This window comes from Pleuronectes platessa, chromosome 12 (genome assembly GCF_947347685.1).
Source record: "Pleuronectes platessa chromosome 12, fPlePla1.1, whole genome shotgun sequence".
In the NCBI taxonomy this organism is placed as follows: Eukaryota; Metazoa; Chordata; class Actinopteri; order Pleuronectiformes; family Pleuronectidae; genus Pleuronectes; species Pleuronectes platessa.
The window spans coordinates 23,916,886-23,936,674 of NC_070637.1; the positions used below are offsets into that span (position 1 = coordinate 23,916,886).

The 19,789-nt window shown below is 41.1% G+C and overlaps 1 protein-coding gene across 1 annotated transcript in view; it reads left to right on the forward strand.

The window, feature by feature from the left end:
- LOC128453930 (protein NLRC5) overlaps nt 1–19,789 on the forward strand; it is a 359,511-nt gene that overhangs the window by 274,499 nt on the left and 65,223 nt on the right. The window contains exons 22-23 of the mRNA XM_053437070.1: nt 434–607; nt 18,998–19,171. Coding sequence (XP_053293045.1) covers nt 434–607; nt 18,998–19,171 — 348 coding nt within the window. The remainder of the gene's footprint in view (nt 1–433; nt 608–18,997; nt 19,172–19,789) is intronic.

Below are 19,789 nucleotides of genomic sequence, written 5' to 3' on the forward strand. Positions count from 1 at the left end.
TAAAAAAGACATTTCAAATAAGAACAAAAGTAACTGTCGGCAGTGTATGTAAACTGTTTATTTTCTATATATGTTAATACAGTGTTTTGCTTAAATCTACCTGTGTGTTCCTTTTACTCATTGCGGTGTCCAATCTCTTCTTATTACTTTGCCCTGCGAACCTAGTGTGTACTTACCTGTCAAGTGGGTTACAGAAACATCAACACGTCCACTCGCTCTCTGTGAATCCTCTGGACATTCACCTGCTCTATTCTCACATGGACTCACTCAGAAACTTTATTAGGAGGCTGCAGGAAAAGTTCCAGAAAATGTCCAGAACAACTTGACTCAGACTTCAGGTCTGAAAACAGAGAGAGTGATGTTTAATCAAAGTTCTTTATTTTCACACATGATCTCATTTTAATTTACAGTTAAGTTTTTATTCTTTATCCAGGTTGGAGAGCTGCAGTCTGTCAGAGATCAGCTGTTCTTCTCTGGCTTCAGCTCTGAGGTCAAACCCCTCTCATCTGAGAGAACTGGATCTGAGCTTCAACAACCTGCAGGACTTAGCAGTGGAGGAGCTGTGTGGTTTTCTACAGAGTCCAACCTGTCAACTGGAGACTCTGAGGTCAGTTCACACTGATTCACTTTTTTAGATATCATATCTATAAAACAGCCTTTATACACAATTTATCTTATTTAATTCTAATTTAACATAATTCCTCTTCATACATAACTTGAATCCATTCATTAATTAATCTGTCACGTTTTGAATATTCAGCTACTTGTTAAAACACTGAGTTTAGTTCTTGATTTCCTAAACTGACCAGCAGGACAGAGACCGGGTCCAAATAATCTATTTTTACTGATCAGGACTCGTTTTTAGTCCAAGATGTCTGATTTCATATTTATCTTTCATGTTATGAGTCTGTGCTCACATGAATATGTGTTCGTTATTTTCACACATGAACTGGGTTTAATTTACAGTTAAGTTTTATTCTTTATCCAGGTTGAGGAGCTGCAGTCTGTCAGAGATCAGCTGTTGTTCTCTGGCTTCAGCTCTGAGGTCAAACCCCTCTCATCTGAGAGAACTGGATCTGAGAGGAAACAACCTGCAGGACTCAGCAGTGGAGGAGCTACTTGATCTACAGAAGAGTTCAACCTGTCGACTGGTGACTCTGAGGTCAGTAGATGGTTGGAGTCAGTCCACGCTGCTTTCATCAGTATTTTACTAAGCACAGTCAGTATCACAGATCCAGGGTCTGTGCTACCAAGCAGGATTTGTGGTTATCAGGTTAACTTCAGGTTTAGTTTTTTCAGTTCTACGAAGCTCGTCCACTTCTTAACGAGGTAAATCACCATGGTAACTTCTGATGAACAGCTAACCTGCTCCAGGTTAAGTTGGAGATCAACCAGTATATAAGCTCCGCCCACTGACCACAGTGACTCTCCACTGTTGTGTGGTGCACAGTCTCCTTAAAGGGACGGATAAGGGAAGTTTAAATCAACGTCTGGTTGGTTCAGTTGATCTCTAACTCACCCAGAACATCTCAATCTCTCCAGACTCATCCTGTCACCAAAACACCGGATGACCTCAGTCAGCTTCCTGAAGACAGGTCCATGTGACTTTATTGAGAAGTGATGTCAGAGGTTTCCACCACAGTGTGTGTCCTCAGAGACAGAGAGACAGTGTGTGTCCTCAGAGACAGTGAGACAGTGTGTTTCCACAGAGAAAGTGAGACAGTGTGTGTACTCAGAGTCATTGAAACAGTGTGTGTCCTCAGATACAATGACACAGTGTGTGTCCTCAGAGACAGTGAGACAGTGTGTGTCCTCAGAGACAGTGAGACGGTGTGTGTCCTCAGATACAATGACACAGTGTGTGTCCTCAGAGACAGTGAGACAGTGTGTGTCCTCAGATACAATGACACAGTGTGTGTCCTCAGATACAGTGACAAAGTGTGTGTCCTCAGATACAATGAGTCAGTGTGTGTCTTTAGAGACAGTGTGTGTCCTCAGAGACAGTGATACAGTGTGTGTCACATCCTGGGATTCAAAGGTTTCTCATCAAGAATCTTCTTCTCTTCCACTCGTCTTGTTAGTAAACAACAGATCCAGATTTCGTGGCCTCGAGTTATTTATCTCGTTCACACGTTATTATGTTGTGGTCACGTAATATATCTTTACCAAATGCCACCAGGGGGCGCTGTAACTTACACATTGACACGATCCCAGATGTTTTACCAGCTTTTCTTCCTGCATTTAGCAGCTGTGACTGAGTTTCTTTTATTCTGGATCATGTGTTTGTTCTCCTCTGATTTTATAGAACAGTTTGATCCTGGTTGTGAAATATGAGGCTCTGCTGTCAGTCAAACTGTCCATGTCTGTGATTGGTCATACTCAGTAAACCCCGCCCCTTTTATGCGCATGCTCAGACCTCGATGAGGAAAACCTGAGTAAACTTAACGAGTTGATAACCAGCGTCATGTGACCACTTAGCCTGACTGTGTCTGTCAGGTTCAGTTGAGCTGATCTCAGAAAGATCTCCTGGACATGTTGAAGTGTCTTCGTAGTTCAGGCCTCAGTGTTTCCTCAGTGAAGCTGTGAGAGGACAATGAGGACAGACGTCAGGATTGGACAGAGACACAGAGAGACAACAGTCGGCCAATCAGACGAGCCACAAGCTGCTTGGGATCATGTGATTGAGTTGACGTGAAGACGACAGTTGTTGTTGTTTTCATGTAAACAGGAAATGAAGCTGGACCACAGCTGACAGCCTCACACGACTCGTCTTCATCTGATCTGAGACAGTTTGTTCTCTCACTTCATCAGTGAAGAACTGATCAGGTGGATCTTTGTCACAGCTCTGGGATCAGTGGGACTGAAGCCTCTCCTCATCAGCATGGTAACCAGGAGCTCTTTATACAGAGCAGAACCTCTGCTGAGGTCCATCTGTCTCATCTGGTCCCAGTTTGTCAGAAGCAGATGTTCATCAACACACAGTGAAACATGGCTTCACCTGTAACAGCAGTAAATCCACCTCTCAGGTGTCCACTCTGCACTTTGACATGCAGAGGACACACACTGAGCTCTTAGCGTGTTCATTCCAACACGTGAACATGAAGCAGAGAGGAAGCTGCTCCACCTCTGAACAGGACTGAAGTCCCTGCTGCTCTTTCTACTGGATGTGCTGCATCACTGACTCACAGCTGATGAAGTGAGTCTCTGTAACACTGATGTCTTCTTCTCTCAACAGGTGGGGAACTTAGTGGAGCTGAGTGTGAAGAGGACAGTGTGTGTGGACGGAGGCTGAGCTGTGTCCTGAGGATCCAGAGGCTGAAGCAGCAGCAGCTTGTGTGTAGAGCGGCTCTGACTGGGCCTTGCTGCTGGGAGGCAGAGTGGAGACAGAGCTCCAGAGGAATCAGAGGAGGTTGTTGTAATATGTAACTTCACCACTAGATGGCCCTCCACACCGATTGAGTTTATTCACATGAAGAATGTGTTTATTGAAATGACACAACACAAGCAGAATATATAAACCCTCTGTAAAGAGTCACATATATGTATTTTTTTATTTTTTCATTCTGTTCCACCTTTGTCCCTCAATATGTCTCCATGTTGGTATAACCACATTCTGTTTATATGTTTGTTTATGATCTTAAAGTTCCTGGATTCACGTCAGAAAAATCAAATCACTTTGAGTTCAAAATCTGAGTTTTGTCTTTGACACAAAAGATCAAAAGGTTTTGGATTTAAAATGGGACGTTTTCATTTCTGCATCAGGTGCAGAGCGGTGGTGGCTTTTCTACTTTTGACCCACAGGTGGCGCTGCAGTATAACAGCAGCACATCCCAGTCAAAGCCTTTATCTTCAGTCTATGAATCAAACACATGGATCATTTCCTCTGTGACAAACCAGATGTAACAAGAAGAAAAACATCTCAGAGAGAAAAGTTCTGTTTCTACTTGTCTCTGCTTTAATGCTCAATAAACATCCTTCCACCGACTTCACTGGAATCATGACTCAGCTTTTCTTTCCTCTTCAAACAAACTGGTGGAAACATCTCGTCCTTGGTGCAGGTAAAAGAACAAAATCACCAGTTTGACATAATGGAAACAACCAGAAAAAAAGTGAATGAGACATTTACAGTATGAAGAAGAGTCGATGAAGAGCAGAGCATCTTTAAGTCTCTGAGGAAACTGTTTAATAAACATTTTACCATATTTAATAGAAAACTGACCCAAGGCCGTTTTATACAAACGTAGATGAAGATTCTCGACCACCACCTCGGAACAACCACTAGGGGGAGACTGTAGCAGGCCTCTGGGAACAGCAGCATGCTGGGAAATAATTGATGATGGGAGGTTCACAGCAGAGACAAGGGACAGAAAGTGTCGGAGAGATGATGTCCTGAAGACAGTGGACATTTTGGGCCTGTTGTGTTGAACAGTTTGTGTTATTTTGTGGAGACACTTGTCTCAACATGATGAAGTTTAGTTTAGTTGAAGTTTGTGTTAAGCTCAGGTTCAGGTTACATTTAACCTCTTTCTCTCCCTCAACGCATGTTTGAGGGAAACCGGAGCAGAGTGAGACATCTGTCTAACTTACGAACATTTCTTAATTGAGAACATTTATTTGTGTTATTTGTTCTTAAAGAGTTTCGAGGCTTCAGCAGCAGAGGAGTGAGAAGAGAAAATAGTTTTTATCTGATGATTGACAAGGAGAAAACTACAGGATATCACAAGACTGAGTGAGTGTGGAAATGAGGACGGGAAAGTGTCTCCGTCTGATTTCTGTCTTTAAGAGACGAGTTGGAGAGTGGGGGTGCAAGGAGGAATTAAAGATAATAACAGTTTAAAGATGTCTCACGTTGAATCATTGTTTCATTGAGTTTTATAGATGTTCAGGTGAGTGTAGCTTAGTTGTTGACCTCTGATATAAAAGTTCACGCAACGCAGCTTTGGTTGAAATACAGGAACTAACACGTTGTGTCGTTTTGTTCTCAGGTCAAATACTTTTGTGTTTTAAATGATGAATCAAAGTTTTCAGGCGATGTCGCCTCGAGACCTTGACTTGATATTTTACTGTTTAACCATGAACTGTATTATTAATAACACAAATACAAAGAACTTTAATTCCCCAAAAAATTATTTAGGTTAAATGTAACATCTATTAGCATCGTTCATTCTGTAAATACGAAAGTTTCTATATCATCAAACATGATGTGTCTGTGAAAGTCTGAGATAATTTCATTCGTTATTTCTTTCATTTCCTGGAGGAGACGTTTGTTTCAGGTTTGAGGAGCAAAAGCAAAAGCACAAAGAAATGCATGATATAGAAAAAGTAGTTCAATGGATTCAATAAGATTAAGAGAAAAAGAAAATGTCGTGATGTTTGATAGTTTCACATCTTCTGCAGTTTGTGTTTATGACTGATAAAGAATAAAAATCCAAAAGATTAAGATTTCAGCAGCTCTGAATTTTCTTAATTTTCTTTGCAGCTCCGACAATGAAGAAAGTGATGAGAACAAAAACCATGAAAAGAAGGAAATGCTGTCTGAGACAGAAAGACAAACAAATACCTCAGGATGAAGAAGAAGGTTTGTATTTTATATCTGGTATTGTTTTGTATTTGAACATAATTTTATGAAACTTTACTTCATCTACTGTTCTGGCACATTTAAGGTTTTTTTTAAATGTATTTTTATAAATCTGTGTGCTATCTTTCTGTATGTGACACATTTAGGATTTTATTCATCAGGACTTCTGCTCATGACTTTGGTGACTTCTATCTTGTCCTCTAGCGCCACCTGCAGTTCCAAGCTTCCATTAATCCACTGAAATCGAAATGAATCTGCAGATGTCTTCTCCTCTGGCTCCCCCGTGTGGTCACTGATTGTTCCAACACTTCCTGAGCTCCAGAGCTGCAGGTTGCTGACCCCTGGTCTAGATTGACTCACAGACGGTAAGTTTAACTATCGGGAGAAGTAAAGATGAAATGTTGGACGATAGAAGTCCAAGTTAGTTTGCATCAAATATTAAATCTGAACACACAGACATGACACACAGTTTTATATTCAGTGCAACTTACACTTGTGTGTATCTGAGTAATTAGTTCCTTACACACACATACATTTTACAGAATTTGTTTTATGGTGAAAAGACGTTTTCAACTTTAATGTTTTCATGTATGTGGTTCAGAGTTGGATCCAGTCCAGAGACTTTTCCTGGAGAAGATCAGAGAATACAACAACCTGCGCAGGTAGACACACAAAAGAAGTTTTCTATCATTTTGTTTTATTATATTAAATTATTTTAATTTGATCAGATCTGTCTAGGAGAGAGAAAATGTAGGATGTAGATGTCCTGCTTATTTAAAGGTTAAATAAGTAATTGTACCACATTGTTAATACAGTACATGAACAGCTATGAACCCTGTTGTCTCCTCTCAGGTCGAGTGGAGGACCAGTGGAGGAGGAGTCCGATCTTGAGCGTCACCTGTCAGGGGAGACAGCAAAGCTCCAGAGACTTTATGGAGGAGGAGACCTGAGCAGCTTCCTTCAGTTCACCTTCACCGGTGAGAGACACATGGAGGGAGAGAGTCAGTCCCTGTAGTGCTTTGTGAAATATTGTTGTGTTTTTACCCTCAGGGCCACCGTAGTGTCAGGTCCCGGAAGGAAATGTCCCTTTCACTGCACAACACATACAGTATCAAACTAAAATAGGATAAATTAATGTTCTTATTGTGTTGTTTTCTTTCTAGATTCCAAATTGGACCAGGACCCAAAATTATTCCTGAATTTCTGCCTCCTGCTCTTTATCCTCCTCTGCCTCTGTGGAGGAACTGAGGAAATGGGAGAAGAGGAATTATTTGTTGTGGTGATCTGCTGGTTAAACAAAAGGGAAAAACAATGTATGATGCAGCAATGATAGAAAGTATTTTATTTTATTAAAGCAGAAGTTTCAAAAGACTGAGTCAGTTTTTTTTTAAGAGGTTGTGGATGTGTCACATGAGGCGACCTGAATCAGACTTTCACTTTCTACTTCTTACAGCTGATGAAAGAGAGAACGATGGTGTTCTAACTGTCTGTTAGAGTTTTCATTTATATTTAAATGTTAATGTAAGAAATTGTAAACTGTGGTTTATCATCAGACTTTCGTATGACGTTGAACTTCTGTGACCGGAGCAATGATTTGTCTAGATCAGGGGTCAGTAACCTTTACTATCAAAAGAGCCTTTTCTCCTCTTCCCCCAAATAAAACTTGTCTGGAGCCGCAGAACATATTTGATCACACAGCTTATAAAGTTATAAGTATAAAGTAATGTACTTAGTTATACTCAGTGTTGTGCCGGTTTACACTTAAAATGAACTAGTTCACATTCATAGGTAATATTTTTAAGTTTTGAATTAAGTTCCCGGTTCCAGAACTGAACTAGTTCACTTTCATTTGTTTCATTTTATATTCATTGGGATGATTGAGGAGACGAACCGATGATCATGTGTTTAGTTATTATTAAGTTATTTATTCACACCGTGTTCTCTCACTTCTCTCATCCACTGTGATCGTGTCGTGATCAGTCGCTGGAGAAGCTTTTGACTCGTTTACTGTTCGTTTGTCTTTATGACTTTAGCTTCGGTTATTAGGAGTTCACCAGGTTTCAGGCCTGTTCTTTAGTAACAGACCTGGAGGAGCGGAGACCCGGTGGTTCGGTGAGTAAACTCTTGTTTTCTTAACGCTTGACTATTTTACTTCCATATTTGGGGGAGGGGAGCAGTTTACATAGTCACTTTCAGTTTGCATTACACAATGTTCACAGTGGAACTAAGAGTCTGTGAGTCTACAGTCTGCACTCTGCAGAGTCTGATGAAAGAAAGATGTCTGTGTTCAAGTCTCTGGTTGTGTGGATCCTCAGCATGTGGACTTTCACCACAGCAGGTACGTGAAGTCTCATCTTAGTCAGAAATCACAGGTTCTGTTTGAACGTAGGACTTTGTACAGACATGTTGGTTTCCATCAGACAAAGCAGGAAATATGAGAAATGATTGTGAAGGTTTATAACAACATAGAGAAACATGGTCTCACTGAGCTGGAGGTAAAACAGTTCACACCAGATGTTGTGTTCTTTTATTCTTCATTGAAACTTCATCGTGAACAGAACTGAACCGAGTTGGGGTTTTAAAGTGTTTGTGTGTGAATAAATATCAGCTCTGTGATTTGATAATACTGTCATCACACATGAAAGCGGAAATGAAAACCCAGCCGATCTGCGCCCATGTTAACAAACTCGTTTTGTTCAGCCACAGTTCAGAGTTTCAACACGTCTCGCGCGACTAAAAATTCCCTTTCAACACAATTTAAATTAATGTCATAAAGATAAATGATTGAATTGCTGCCTTTGCACATATCAAAATAAAAGCACACCGGCTTTTCTGTGTAGACCATAGACTGTACAGTGGATATAAAAAGTCTGCACACCCCTGTTAAAATGCCAGGTTTTTGTAATGTAAAAAAATGAGACCAAGATAAATCATGTCTGGGCTTTTCCAACCTTCAATGTGACAACATGAACAATTCAATTGGAAAAAAAATAACTGTTCCAGGAGGATTTTTCGGATATTTTCTTATTAACATCTTACAGGAAAAGCTCTGGTCCGCAGAGAGCTTCCAAAGCATCAGAGGGAACTCATTGTTGAAAGGTATCAGTCAGGAGAAGGATACTAAAGAATGTTTACATTACATCACACAAACCTGGTGTGTGTAGACTTTTTATATCCACTGTATATAAAGAGGTTACACGCAGGATCTTTAGCACGTCTGTCCGTCCTGGGACAGATCCTCACATGTGGCTCTCTGAGGTTTCTACGTTTGTTTTATGTATTTTTACTCTTGTTGAGAGTTAAGAACAGAGGATGTCTCACCTTGTTAAGTTCTATGAGACCAATTTAGATTGTGAATATGGGCTCTCCAAATCAAATTTGATTGATTGACTTTTTGGGATCCGTCTGTCTTTATTTACTGTCTGTGATCCAATCCGGAGAATTTAAGCAGCACATTATTCTACAGTATTTGCCACAAGTTATTATTTAGTTAAAAGTGCAGGAATCTGCACGAAAACACTGATATCTGAGACATGTTGTTAATGTTCCACATCAAGTCAAAGCTCAATCAAAACAACACCCACTTCCAGTTGTGACCCTTCACAATAAAGGTCCCATACCGGTACACCGCTTAGGATTACAAGAAACACAAATTCCCTGATTAAACCTTCACAATAAGGCAACTAAATAAATTAGCTTTCATTCACACTGGGTGATGATCAACCGGTTCTGCAGTTGAGCTGCGTTTCTTTTCAAAGTGGGTTAGCGAGTGTGTTATTTTGTACACACACGCGCACACACACATACACACACAGGATTCTCAAAAATAATCTTTCTTTACGTCTAAATTTCCAGATCCTAAATTCTTCTCATCACAAAGAATGTTCAAATTTTGCTGAATCTCAGAGTAAATCTTCTAAATTAACATTTCTGTGATCAACACACAACTTTTCCAACTTGGTGTGAATCTGAGCCTCTTTTAGTTCATATTTTTAATTTTACAGTAAATGTACGTTACACACCTCGTGTGGCAGGAGGTTGTTTTTGTGAAAGCAGCTCAGATAAAACTACTGTATGTGTAACTAACCCTACATGTGTTATCGTTTGTGTATGTATTGAAGTGTATTTCTGTTATTTTATTGTGAAATGTTATATGATTTTATTTTGAAACGGTTCCGGTGGAGTCGCGGACTTGCTGTTGACGGAAACTTCTAGAAAAAGGTTTTATGTTTAGCGACCCTCCAAGGAAGGACAATTTCTTACAGTGTCTCTTAAGTTATTCAAAGTTTTTATTAAGGTGTACGGTATTACAAGGACGGTTTGAATAAACAGAACATCAGTCAAAAAAGACCTTCTTTCGGAGGATCTGCTTCATGGCGCCCAACTGAATAAAACCTTAATAAAAACTTTGAATAACTTAGAGGTCAGAAGTCCAACATAATAATAATTATAAAAATAAAAATTATAAAGCTATTAATTAAGAATAGTAAAATAATTAGAAATGATACGGCTATCAATTAATAATGGTTAATTAATTAATGAAAACAATAAAATTATCAATTAAGAATGAAACAATCTGTAATTATTACTTATCGTTGCGGGGCACCACCCTGGTTACAGGGACCAACAAGTCAATCTTTAAATATCAGTCTCAAGTGATATACGTTATATTAATAATCTCAATATTCAATATTAATGATTATATAATAAACAATGAAGGGTTTTAAGTTTGAGCACAGGCTATAGTAATCCAGCTGTATTCACATACATATGTACAAATAATCACAGAAATACAAACACTTTAATTACAAAAGTATTTATTAAAAAGGGGAAATAAAGTTAATGTCATTCAATGATTCTTCATTTAACAAACTCCAATATTTCAAAGATGACAACAGCAGCAGCACTTATCACAATTGTCACATATGTAATACTGAGTATCTACGTGTGTGTGGTCGTATGTGTCTGCCTGTCTGTGTCTCGGTGTGTGTATAAGAAAGAGAAAGGGGAGTGGCTATGGCGTAATGACGAGATCACGTGGTGACGTAGTCTGGCCAAGATCAAGATGTTACGTTCAAGATGGAGGTTTATGACCTCGGTGACGACATGAGGTCGAAGACAAGATGGCGGTCAGTCGCCGGTTACACAAAGGAACTTTTTAGACAAAGAGATTTCTTATTTCCTGGTTCTGGCGCCGAATGGCGTCGAGATGAATTTAGGCTCTTTTAGTCAAGATTTAGCTGTGTAACATGAAATGTATAAGTGTAGGTCGGGAGTTGTGTAAAAACAGGTTTAGGAGGGAAGAGAGACAGAGAGAGGGAGAGAGAGAAACATCGTCTGAGACAAGCTACAGTGACTTCACCACTCAGTACACAAATTGGAGTTGTGTACTGTCATGGGAATTTCTCAATAGTCAAGCACAAGTCATTACAATGTCTTTCTGTAAGTTTATTCTACATCTGCAGATGGGCATCAATGTACAAGACCATGGAATAGATTTCATACAATGAGCAATGACATACAGGAAAAGCAACACTTTATACATCTCCAAGCCCCTCCTAGAGAGGAGATAAATGTTATCGATCAACCTCTTTCATGTTAAACAATAGGTGACCAATATCCTGTCACCTAATCTTTCCCAGACCTTTGGAATGTAGCATCTGTTTTTCAAGATCCCTTGCCCAATGTTTACAACCACAAATCCCCTGTTCTGTTAAGTCTTTGTTTGGTGACCTCGTCAGTGAGGATGTCACATAACAGGTTTGAGTGCAACCCTGACTTCTCAGGCAACATTTGTTATCTTTCGAAAACATCAAAGTAGTTCCTCATATCAATCATTGCCCTAATAGTAAAATTTCTATCACAGTACCGATCTTTTAACAGGTTAAGTCTCTGCGCAACATTAGTCGGACGATAACAGTGCTGCCGGAGGCTCTCTGTCACGGCGCGAGGCACTTTACAACATTCGACAAAGTAAACAAGGAACCGGAAGTGACGCATCGTTTCGTGGTGTTACACGGCTTAAAACAGATCAGCGATCTGCAAACAAACATACAATCAAATAAATGACATGCTAAGTATTTATACTAGTCTCTGCCCAGACAATAAAGCCTCTTACTGTGACCTTCACGGTGTTGCTTGCGTGTGGCGCGCGGATTTCCCGAAAGTCCAGTGAATCTCGTTGTTGAACCTCAGGATGCGTGCACGAACGGCGGATTCCTGGAAAACAAATGAGTGAAGTCCTGGCCTCTTAAGCGGGGCTCCGCTGGGTCTCGTGGTTGCAATGGAGGTCAGCGCTGGGCCGAATAGAGCGAATTTCTCTTGCTCTTGGAACGGTATTTAAACGTCGTTCGTCTTCTTCGACGGGATTCTTCTTCGTCCCAGCTGTGGCGCTGTTGTGGAGATCGTGAAAAAGAAAGTCTCTGAGCTCGGCCTGCGAGCGAGTTCCTGTGCGTGGCCTTTTCAAGTTAAAAACAAAAATAGTCCTATCAAAATAAAACGTCGACTGAATAAAGAAATAAAAGAAAATGGAATTAAAGATGAAAAAACAAACTTTTGTTAAAGTTGCCCCCTTTAGAGCTGGCACATCTGGAGACCCGGAAGGGCCCTGGTCGAAGTCTTTAGCAGGGAGAATGGCTGATAAACTAAAAGTTAAGGTTGCCCCTTTAGAGCTGGAACATCTGGGAGGCCCCGAAGGGGCCTGGTCGAAGTCCTTAGCAGGGAGAAATGGCTGAGATTTTTGGGGTGTCAGGGCTTTTAAATTACCTGAGAGGTCCTCCTCCTTGAGGAGTTGGTCATAGGACATTGGCAAATTGATTTGTCAGGAATCGATCTGAGTGGGCGGGGCTTGGAACTCAGTGGGGGTTCCAAGGCATTACCAGAACATTTTCCACCACCAGGGAGGAGACTCTTGGGCCTGCTGGAGAATGTTTTCCCTCCAAAAGTTTAACAACCCTTTGTTTAACCTCTTCAGGCCCAGCAAGGGTCCCTGTGTTCCTACGGGGGTCTTGAAACCTGCTGGGGCTTCTCGAAACTGCCAGGTAAAAGTACTCACTGATGGATCAGAATGTTCCACAAGGCCTTGATTTGCAGGCCTTTGTGTAGATTGTCAGTTCACTCTGGGCTCTGGCCCTACAGGAGGGAGGAAGGTCAATGTGAAAGCTTGAATTGTAGCCTCTTACACGCAGTCCAATAACTCTTTGACTCTTCACAATGGGGTTTTCTCCAAGCATAGTGATTAGTTTCAATTTTACCGGGTAGGCATCTTCTTGTAACTGATTAGCTACATCTTCATCGATGAAAGTTCTGTCACTTTGGGTGTCTAACAATGCATACACAAGCTGCTCATTAGATGGGTTTTTCGCTGTGGACACCCACACTGGGACGATCATAGAAGTGATGTCTGACTGGCCCACTCAAGTGACAATAAGTGCTGTAACCACTGTGGTATCATTAGCCGTGTTGGGAGCTGTGTTCGAACTGCATACAGTCCCCTCTCCACCTGTGTGTGCTCTATAGGTGTAATCATGGAGACAAGTAGGGTGCTTTCTCTAATTTGTATTGAGCTTCCTTTGCAGCTAATTCTGCAGCTGCATCAATTCTTTTAGCTGCAATGCTTGCAGTTTCAGAGCGGAGACTGGCACCTGACAGTGAAGCGCTACCATATTCAGAGTGAGCATAGTCATTTGCGTGTAGTTGATGAAGACGCTGCCTTTGAAAATCTGCGTCAAATTCACCATCTATTCCTGATAGACGTTCATAAATGAGTTTCAACATGTCATTAGTCACAGCTTCACATGAGTCCATTTTACGTCTCAGTTTGCTGGTGTGGCATAAACTCTCATTTCACTGTACACTTTGATGATGTCATTCATTCCTTTTTCAATGTTGTCTGCCAGTGATGCCAACTCTGCGTCTGATAAGTTGGTCTACAAGTTTTGTTTGGGATTTCTCAATAGCATTTTCCATTGTTCATAGAGGCTTAGCAGTCTTTTTTCATTTCTACTTAATTCCTCCTTTTGAAAGAGGAGCATCTTCTCTGTGGGTGTAATACACCGCCCTGAACGGCGGGTAAACTTATTAGCATCCTCCATTTTAGCTTGAAGCTTAACTAGCTGTTCTTTTTTTCTTTCAATTTCCTCCTTAAATTCCTTGTGTGACAAACCTTCATTCTCAGCTTGAAATAATAAGCCACAACGGTCCTCTATTTCCGTCCGTAGTTTATGCATTTTCTCGTTAATATCATCCATTTTAGACTTGTTGGACCATCACCAGTGTGGCTGCGTCACACCGCTCCGTGTCGTCTTTTTTCCGTCTCCTCTCTCCACAGGCAGTGTGGTGCGGCTGTGAAGGTGAATTTCTTACTGAAGCAGATCCTCCGAAAGATGGTCTTTTTTGACTGATGTTCTGTTTATTCAAACCGTCCTTGTAATACCATACACCTTAATAAAAACTTTGAACAACTTAGAGACACCGTAAGAAATTGTCCTTCTTTGGAAGGTCGCTAAACATAAAACCTTTTTCTAGAAGTTTCCGTCAACAGCAAGTCCGCGACTCCACCGGAACCATTTCAAAATAAAATCATATAACATTTTCACAATAAAATAACAGAAATACAATTCAATACATACACAAACAATAACACATGTAGGGTTAGTTACAGTATGTTAACTGTCAACAGCCAAACAGACAGACAGTTCCATCAGGATATTTACATTCACAATCCGTCTGTGAGCAAATGCTCTAATTGCACTTTGAAAAAAGCTTCTATTCACCACAGTTGATCCTGAACTGGTTGTTTTTTTTACCCGGTGTCTCACAGATGATGAGGTCTCCTGCATTTTAGAGGAGAGCAGCATTTTACCCTGCAGTTTTCCACCTGGTCCAGACCCAGTCATTTACTGGATGCAGGTGATACCAGGAAACACTCCTGTCCACTCCTACTACAGTGCCAGAGACCAGTTTGCACACCAGGGCGAACGCTTCAGAGGCCGGACATCGCTGTTCACAGATCAGATCTCCAGAGGAAATGCCTCGATGATGCTGATGGGGCTGCAGCATCAGGACCTGGGCAGATACGAGTGTTACACCAGCACCATCACTGGAGCCGGCAAGTCGTCATTTATCAACCTGAGAGCAGCTGGTAAAGAAACTCACAGTGAAAACAGAACACAAATACTATAAATGGTATTTGTCTCTTATTGCTGTTACCTTGTTTAACATGTGCACCGTTGGGTTGAGTTGAAGCTGGTACTGAAGCATTGGACATCTCGTTGCTTGCCGGCACCATTACCTCTTTGAAAAATGGTTAGTCACTAAAGTGCAATGAACCCTGGGACAGGTTGGACGGGGACGGATCCACTTGTTGGAGCTCGTTCTTCAAATGCAGCCCCTGAGTTGAGACACAGCTGATGTCAGCAGCACCACATAATGGCTCATATGTGATGTGTTAAATAATAAGCACAATATGTCAAATTAATGTAGAGCTCCACAGTGCATGAGGTAAAGATAATCAATGAGTTATAAAAGAGAAATGTTGTGTTGCAGCTCCGGTGCGTCACGTGGACATTGAGCAGGTGGAGGACAGCTTCACCTGCCGCTCAGAGGGGATCTACCCCGAGCCGCAGCTCACCTGGTCCACCAGGCCTCCGTCCAACTTGACCCTTCAGAGCCAAACCACAGTGAAGGAGACGGAGCAGCAGCTCTATGAGATCAGCAGCAAACTGACACTGTCAGACAGAGACACTGTTCTGATCTGCAGCATCAGCACTCGCCATGGCAGGAGGAGCGCGGTGTGGTATCAACCCAGTACGTTGAATCTGCTCTATGGAACTGAACCTTTGCTTGTTTCACCGACTGCTGCATATTTATATCTGCTCCTACAGATAACTTACATTTTATATCAATGCTGATTCTCAATCTTTACTTTGTTTGTTTCTTGTCTGCTGAACAGATTTCCACTAAACTAGTTGTGAGGATGGAACGTGGGTCACAGGTCACTCAGTAGAGCTCAGACCTCCACAAGGCCCAATAGTCTCCTTATGAAACCACATTGAAATTCACCAGGTCCAAGATCTGCACCAAATTTCACACACTCATAAATATCAGTCCTCTAAATTTATCAGATTGTTTTTTCATCTTCATCAGTTATTCGCAGGGAAATTAATAAAAATGGTGAAAACTCACAATGGTAATGTGAAAAATCAACAAATCCTGGATCCACACAAACATGTGATGAGTTCTTCTCTGAGCCTGACCCATAACACACCTTCCTGCTAAGTTTCATGGAAATCTGTCCAGTAGTTGTTGTGTAATGTTGCTTAAAGCCCAACAAACAAATGGAGCATTGAACAGATCCATTAGTTTTCTTTCTTTAACATTGGATCTTTCTGGACATATTTTCCCTGAGAGGACTGATGTGTGTGAGATGTGGAGCAGCTTGAATTGACTGTTGAGCCTTGGAGGAGAGATCAGCTCCACTGAGTGACCTTCTAGTTCAGTTCATCATTCCAAGGCCACACCCTCCTCCACATGAATCATTCTGATGATAGAAAATGTTCAGAAAGTCTCATCAGAGCCTGAAACCACATTCTGACAACGATGATATTATTTGATCCCTTTTCTTTTCAGCTCCCGTCCGTGTGTCATCGTTTCAAAGAACAGCAACAATCCACTGCACTGCTCCAAACACCAAACCCCCGACACACTGGGTGTGGAAATTCAACCACAGGCAGATCATTGTGAACCAGACCGGGGTCGACGGCCTCCACAGCGTCTCAGAGCAGTGGAGGCAGCAGGTGGAGGATGTGTCAGCGTCAGGCAGCCTCACGCTGCACCACTTATCTTCAGATCACCAGGGAACGTTCACCTGTGAACTCAGTAGTGAAGAGGAGACGCACTTCATCAACAGCTACGTGACGATAGACAAAGGTAAGATCCCATGAGACGAGAACTGATGATGAAATCCTCAGAGCGACTGTCAGACCTGAGGCTCGTGCAGTGAGTCCTGGTTCCTCCTGGTGAAGCAGATCCCCCAGGGCTCCGTCCTCCAGCTCATCAGGAGCATCATGTCCACATGTTGTCAGGAGAACATACAGGAACCAGGAGGCCACACACACACACACACACACACACACACACACACTACACTTTACACTGAAGACACATCACTGCACTTTGTTGATGCTACAGTTCTACTCTCTGAATTACATGTTTTTCATTTTTAGCTGCAGCAGTTGTGGTCGGAGTCCTCGTTGTGTGTGTAGTATTAGGAGCTGGAGCAGGATTCTTCTACTTTAGAAGACTAAAGGTAAATATTAATACTTACAATAATTCTGCTGTTCATTTATTATGTGATGTTTCTTCTAATGATTATTTCTTTTGAACTCAGAGAAAACGGATCATACACCATCAGATGCTTCAGAGGACACATTTAAAGTAAGTTTACTGTTTATTCTGAACTGAGAATTACAATATTCTGCTCTAAAGAATAACCCTGTTGTCATGGAGATGCTGTAAACTACTTTATTCTGGTCACGTTGCTCTAACAGCTTCATCTCAGCTGCATCAGCTGACACATCCTAAAGCATCAGTTTCTGAGAGTTTGTTCAAAAACCATCGATATTAGAGTAAAAAAAAATCTGATACCGATATAACGTCCAATAAATTTATGATAAAGATTTAACAATGATTCCTAAGATGTCGTTATCAAACTTTACGGCAAAGAAATTTAACTGAGACTTGATATTTTACAGTTTAAACATGAACTGTATTATCAATAACACAAATACAAAGAACTTTAATTTAAATGGCTGCAACTGGCTGAATAATTGAGTGGTGACTGAAACTTGCATCCAAACTACTTGAGGCCTCCTGAGGTCACCTGTTTCACTCCTACAGACAAAGAGTTCAGTCCTTATCACACACAATGGAAGTCAGTGACTGACAGCTGGAGAACTAATGTTCAATATGTACTTATATAAAAGGTAATATTCATATTTAGGACCATATTGAAGTCAAAGCCATTTGGTCAACATTGTGCTGCAGTAGCAGAACTCTGCAGAGCATTGTTTAACTGAGAAGATAAAGATTGAACAGATGCTCTAAATATGAATTAATATTAATGTGAATATTGTGCATTGAATAGATAAAGTTGCACAACTGCATTTCTTTGTGTATATTTATGCTCGTGCATTTAGCCTTTAATAGAATTTTAAAAAATTCATAAATACGAGTGTGACTCTCCTATGTGGGTTTTTGGAAAATGTGTGTGTGTGTGTGTGTGTGTGTGTGTGTGTGTGTGAGTGTGTGTGTGTGTGTGTGTGTGTGTGTGTGGTCCCTCAAGGTTCCTGACATAATTCACAATAATATGAGGTCACTTTGACCTTTGACCTTTGACCACTGAAATCGAATCAGTTTATCTTTGAGTCCAACTGGTCAACATGTGAAGAAATCCCCCAAAGACAGACTTGATACTTCAAAATGGCATGAACATGTTGTGTGACCTTGACCTTTGACCACCTGATCTAATGAGTTCCTCTGTTAGTCTGAATTAACGCTTGAACCAAATCTGAAGGATTCTCTTGAGGAGTTTTTAACATGTTCATGAGGCAAAGAGGGGATTTACCAGGGTGAGGGTCACATGATCACGTTTTGTATGAATGTTGTGTTTTCTGATTTTATTCTAACAGATATTTTCTTTATTTACAGATACGGATATCGTGAACTCTCAAAGACTCAGTGTAAAGTTGTGGCCTCAGCTCTGAAGTCAGACCGCTCACTTCTGGTAGAACTGGATCTGAGTGACAACGAGCTGCAGGATTCAAGAGTGAAGCTTCTGTGTTCTGGACTGAAGAGTCCAAACTGTCGACTGGAGACTCTGAGGTCCTTAAATCCTTCTTCACTTTTCAGACTTTCTTTTTTATTGGGTCATTATTTATTTGAATTGTCTCAGTTCTGCTCTGCTCACTGTCCCTCAGTCATCTGTCACTCACCCAGCCTGTCAGTCACGTCCACCTCATCAACTCCATTCACCAGCACTCACCTGCTCCTGATCACTAAGAAAGTGTCAGTAAATAACATGTGGACTGAGGCCGAGCACTCGTCCTCCTCAGGTTTTCAAAATAAGACACATTCTTATTGAAACACGTTGGACAGTTGATGAGTATAGAAACAAACAGGAAGTAATAGTCAGGAGCCATCCCTACTTTAAACAGTGTTTAATTACACAAACCTGCTCAGTGACCAACACACAGAGAAGAAGCTGATGAATGAAACAATGATCCAACATGTCTGATCCGATATTTATCTTCAGGTCACAGACTGGACTGAGGTCAGTAGCATGTTGAGAGTCTGTGTTGACATGATGACGATCCACAACAACAGGAGGACACATTCTAATATTCATATTTCTTTATTCAGGTTGGAGAACTGCAGTCTGTCAGAGATCAGCTGTTCTTCTCTGGCTTCAGCTCTGAGGTCAAACCCCTCTCATCTGAGAGAACTGGATCTGAGCTACAACAACCTGCAGGACTCAGGAGTGAAGGAGCTGTGTGGTTTTCTACAGAGTCCAACCTGTCGACTGGAGACTCTGAGGTCAGACATCATGTTTTTATGTTAAAGGTTCAGTCTAAATATAATAATATATTTAAATATAAAGTATTTTATTCTAAAGTCTGTTAATATAAAATAGTTAAATATAAATGGCTCATTCTAAAGTAAAGTAAACAACAATTGGTACAATTCAGATGAAACTCGTGAAAACATCTCTAAGATTCTTTTCTATTCAGTTTCTAACAATGGATCCTTTCACCTGAATCTTCCACACTGGAGCTTTAAGGTCAAAGGTCAGAACATGTGTTCCTAACAGTGAACACTGATACTGAGCTGAGAGATGTTTGTAGAATGAGCGCTGAGGACCGAGTCAGGCTCAATGTGACTGAAGTTTTACTGACAGAGAAACAATCCAATGCTGGACAATGTGTTCATGTAATGTTTCTGTGGAAGCTAACCAGGACTTGTCCCGGTGGTCCTGTGGACTGACCACATGACAGCGTGCTGCGTTGGTGTTCTGGGACTGGGCTCAGAGTCCAGAGTCCAAATTGATTATATTTGATTCCTTTTATTTTTAGGACCAAGTTCTTCATCCCTGTTTCTTTTACTTTGGGTTAATTTCCAACATGAAACCCTTCCTCTGGTTTCAGGACTTACACG